At 54.1% G+C, this 4,559-nt stretch overlaps 1 protein-coding gene across 1 annotated transcript; it reads right to left on the bottom strand.

The window, feature by feature from the left end:
* Positions 1-711: 711 nt before the first annotated feature.
* Positions 712-4,230, bottom strand: WNT8A (Wnt family member 8A). The gene is made up of 6 exons (XM_063349321.1): positions 4,160-4,230; positions 4,035-4,068; positions 3,683-3,821; positions 2,587-2,712; positions 2,332-2,474; positions 712-1,281 (listed from the first exon to the last, which is right to left on the bottom strand). The coding sequence occupies exons 1-6, from the start codon at positions 4,228-4,230 to the stop codon at positions 712-714; spliced, it is 1,083 nt and encodes a 360-aa protein (XP_063205391.1).
* Between the last annotated feature and the right edge of the window lie 329 nt (positions 4,231-4,559).

The raw sequence follows: 4,559 nt of genomic DNA, 5'->3' as shown, positions 1-4,559 counted from the left end.
ATTAATAAACAATGTTAGGCATAAAGAATTCTGAATTCTTATCTGCTAATTAAAAAAAAAGTATAGGAATTGTAAACTGCTTAATTTCATCCAGTACAAATAGATGAAGCTACTCTCTATTGGGTGCAGGGGTTCTGGTACCAAAATACAAAATTTAAAAAGGTGGGGGGGAATGAAATCTGTAAACACTGGCTATAAACCTGTCAAAGCCCTCGAAAGGCTGCAGTTGTTGTCATACACACCTTGACACTGCAAAACCTCCTCTCCCGACAGAAAGTGCATAAGTTTTCCGCTAGGAATGCTGCCGAGCAGCTGCCGTGCATGAACGGCCGGGCTGGGGATGCCGGGATGGAGGTGCCCAGCGGGACCCACGTTTGGCCACCCCCCCCTCGCTTGCCATGGGGCTGGTACAAGGGGTTGAGTCCAACAAAATCCCCCAAATTCTTCCATCTGTCCCATACACAAATAAAGTGACTCCTGAGAAGAAGCTACTGGTAAATATTGAGGAAAACCCACGGAAGCAAGAAGGAGGGTGGTCCCTCAGCGCCTGCGCCTTGTGCTTCCTAATCTCACAGCATCCGTCCGCAGGAGGCCCCATCGCCTCGCGCGCTGCCCCGCTCAGCCCTCTGGACCCCAGGGACGCTCCTTCCCACCCCAGCTCTGCCAGCGTGGGGACACCAAAGCGTCCTCCTCGGGCGCTGGGGCCTCCCTCTATCTCTTATGGCCTCTATTTCTCCGCCTGATGTGGTTGGGGGCGGCGGCGGCGGTGGTGTCGCGGCGGGCGCAGAAGTGCTTGGCCACCAGCTGCCGGCACTGCTCGCACCGCACTGTGCAGCACCAGTGGAACTTGCAGTTGCAGCTGGCCACCACCTCCGTCCTCCTCTCCTCCACCCGCAGCCCGCACTCGGTGCACAGCCGCCGGCAGCTCCTCTTCTCCCACTGCGAGAGGTTCTTGCCGGTCTGCAGGCACTCGCGGCCCTCGGTGCCGTGGTGGCCCAGGCTGGCGTTCCTCGTGCAGTAGTCGGGAGAGTCTTCCAGGAAGACCAGCTCCGTGGCGTGGACGTGGTGGAAGGTCTCGGCCGTGGCCCCACGGCTGTCGGCGCTGTTGCCGGCTCTCATCCGCCTCTTGTCCATCTCCAGCTTGTGGGCTTGGTCGTATTTTATCTTCAGGTAGTTCCCGATCTCGCGAAACTCGGCGAGCTGGAGCCAGCACGTCTGGATGCTGCAGCTGCCTGACACCCCGTGGCACTTGCAGGCTCGCTTCATCGTGGCTTTCACGGCCTTGGTGGAAAAGGGGGAGAAATTAGGAGCAGAAGAGCATCCTCATTTAAGTCCCCAAACCAGGCTCTACAGCACTTCTAATGCGGGGGGCAATGGGTCAAAAGTGGCTCGTGCTGGGCATGACTTGAGGTCCTTCCAAGACACGAGCTGATGCTCTTATTTCAGTTCCTGCAAAACGTCTGTCCCTCTTCGCTAATTAAAAGGACAGCGATAATGAGTGGGCACAAACAATTGTCTCCAGCCCTTGCAGGAGCTGTTTCTCCAGGACAGGAAAAAAGCGCGTTTGTCGGGTCATGCCCTTCTCACGCCGTTCCAGTCTGCAGCTCACCTGGCTCATCAGAGCATCGACCCATCATCCCTCTCAGAGGTTTCATTCAAAGACGTGTGAAACTGCTTCGGAATAATCATAGCCAACCTCTCTGCATCTCCTCCAGGCCAAGCACTTCACAGATATTATCTACCAATCTCCCTCTGGTATTTATAAGGTCCCAATCGCTGGTATCTATGTGAGATTAAGCCTCGACACACCCTATGAGATAGGTATGTTAAGTGTTGCCGTCCTTGTTTTTACAGACAAGGAGGTTTGGCAAGATGCTGAGAGCCTCCGCCGGCCCAGGCGGGGAGCGGGGGAGAGTCTGGCAGCCGGCCTGCGAGCAGGGCCAGCTCACACCTGGCTTCCCTAGCCAAAGAGCTTGGAAATGCACATTGTCAGAAAGTAAGGTGGTTCTTGCTTTGTTTTACCAACCAGACAAGCACCAGGTGAGTATAAAACCCGTGCGTTTCTGAATAAGTGGTGTGTGCTAGTAGCTAATGGCGTTACGCACAGCTGCAGAAGCTGGAAGTGGGAACAACTCTCACTGCAGTTCCTTGGGTTCAGGTTTAGGGACAGGTTCTGGCTGTATTTTTCCCCTGTGCAAACATTACAGGGCCTAGATTGTCGCAGAGGGCTGGAGATGGAGCCCTGAACTGCCTACCAGACTCTTGGATTTTGTTTTCAATACAGACATCATTATTATTATTATTATTATAATTATTATATATTTGACTTACAAGTCTCCCGACTTCATTGTTGTGCAGGTTAATCAGTGCCCGGGTATCGTGTCCTGTTTCCAGAGCATCCACAAAGAGCTTGGAGATCCTCTCCCCGAACTCCACGTTGTCGCTGCATCCTCCCCAGACCCAGCCTCGGCCACCTGCAAGACAGACGCACGCTCAGCGCAGAACCCCCCCCCAAATTCTGGGGGTGGGGGGGCTGCGCGTGGGGATGGAGAGACAATGTCAGCCCCTCTCGAGACCGCGGCTCACCCACGCGGCCGTTCCTGGAGTCGTCGCAGCCGCAGCTCTCGAAGTCCCCCAGGCTGCAGTTCCTGGTGAGGGTGTACATGACGCCGGCCGAGCTGATGGCGTGTACAAAGGATGTCTCCCGGGTGGCTGGGGGGGAGGAAAAGAAAAACAGCTGTGACATGCAAACGTAGATTTTTGTCCCAGTTTCTGGGGAATGAAGCTCTCCTGTGCTGCAAAGGTGCAAGAAAGGGAAGAAATAAAAAAAACCAACCCCACAACATTTTGTGCAAAAGGTGAGATGCTACAGAAATTAAATGCTGGTGATTGGGATCTCCTCAGGCTTCAGCATCAAGGCTTCCAGCAATTTGGTGTAATACTATGCAGGTGTCCATGCACAGGCTGGAGTTCCTTGGCAGCAGCAGGATCTCAAGGCGATGCCCCAATCCCGCCCTGGCCAAGGTCAGTGATCACTCGCTTCTCCTGGTGCTCGTCTCGTCTCTGTCCTTTCCTGCTCGGGGGGGTATGTTCGTGCTTTGATCTTGCCTGCTGGGGAAAATCGTCATTGATCTCGTTTCAGTCGGTGGTTGAACCTGTGCTAACAGCTGTCTGCACCCACACTTCTAATTTAGTTTCTTTTTTGGCTTTCCTAACAGATTCAAATAGAGATGCTGCTCTGGGAAAAAAGAGATTTCTGCTTGTCGAAGCAGCCAGTATTCAAATATATCCACAACTTCCCTACGAGGGCAGTTTCTTAGTGCACGTCTCTGGTTTCTCTCTTCATCTCTTCTCCCCGTTGGAAGCTCAGGTGCCTCTGGCATTGCGCTCGCTCCCTGGGATGCTGCGCAAAGCGGCAGGAGCAAGCCCCTGGAGCAGCACTGCGGGAAGGACCGAGCTCTCGGAGATCCAGAGAGAGCCTGGGACTCCTAGAAAAATGTTAGCTCTATTTATTACATCCAATTAACACAGATGGAGAAAAACAACCGTGGTATTTGGGAGACAGAAACCTTTCTCCATCAGTTCAACTAGCAGCCCCAGCTCTCTGCAGGGAGCATCCCGGCTTGTACCGGGATCATCCCGGGACGGGGATGCTGGTGCCGGCGGGCACAGGCGCACTCACCGCTGCGGAGCCGGTTGTGTGTGGAGAGCTGCAGGGCGCTCTCGGGGCAGTTCCAGCGCTCCCACCCGAACTGGAACTTGCACTCCTCCATCCCGCTGTGCGCCCCGGCCGCCACGCTGCTGGAGTACGTCAGGTACGCCTGGCACGGGAAACAGCAGCGTTACAAGCCACCGCCTTTTACCATTTATCAATGGAAACAGACATAAATGGGTTGCGGGTCCTTTCCCTCATTACTCGGCAGGACTTGGAGCCGATACGCTCCGGGAAATCTGTTTCCTTGGAAAAGTCCTATTTCCCATTTGCAAAACAAAATTGCTCTACTTAAATTGTTGACAGTCCGTGTATTAATTACCTTAGGTCCTGTCATCAGGAAGTTATTCACAGACCTGAAACAAAGAAAAGAAAATGAATCACACGGTTTACCGCAGGCTAAAGAGCATCCCTAGAAAATGCCCTTTCCACTGAGCTGGACCCTACCATGCTGCTGTGTGGAGAATGGCGCCGTAGAGCCCCACGATGGAGAGGATGAGGAAGGTGCTTCTCTTCATGGCTGACCCAAGGAGCGGGGTTGGGTCCCTTTCGCTGGTGTCTCTCCGCACGGCAGGTCCCCGAGGGAGCAGGGCCGCCTCCCTCCGCTCCTTCCCAAGGTGAGCTGTCGGGATGGGGGGAAGCGGCAGGAACCTGCAACCCTGATATTTATAAGGTGAAGTTGTGAATAGTCAAAACCCCCCCATTCATTTGCTACCCAATGACTTAATGTGGTAAAAAAGCTCCCGCTCCAATGGGTGACAAGGAACCGCCTAAGGTCGCACTTCAAAAGGCGGTGCGGTGTCCCCGGGAGCGGGATGGTCTGAAGCAGAGCAAACTTCCCTAACAA

Source organism: Chroicocephalus ridibundus, chromosome 11 (genome assembly GCF_963924245.1).
Source record: "Chroicocephalus ridibundus chromosome 11, bChrRid1.1, whole genome shotgun sequence".
Classification (NCBI taxonomy): Eukaryota; Metazoa; Chordata; class Aves; order Charadriiformes; family Laridae; genus Chroicocephalus; species Chroicocephalus ridibundus.
Note: the sequence above shows the minus strand (reverse complement) of the source record. Positions and strands in the feature narration are given on the sequence as shown.

What these genes read in the sequence shown, in the direction of transcription:
- WNT8A (XM_063349321.1), bottom strand. Translation starts at nt 4,230, where the DNA reads ATGAAGAGAAGCACCTTCCTCATCCTCTCCATCGTGGGGCTCTACGGC. An exon ending in ATTCTCCACACAGCAGCATG is followed by an intron (nt 4,069 to 4,159) that starts GTAGGGTCCAGC and finishes TCTTTGTTTCAG; the next exon opens with GTCTGTGAATAACTTCCTGA. An exon ending in ACAATGAAGTCGGGAGACTT is followed by an intron (nt 1,282 to 2,331) that starts GTAAGTCAAATA and finishes TTTTCCACCAAG; the next exon opens with GCCGTGAAAGCCACGATGAA.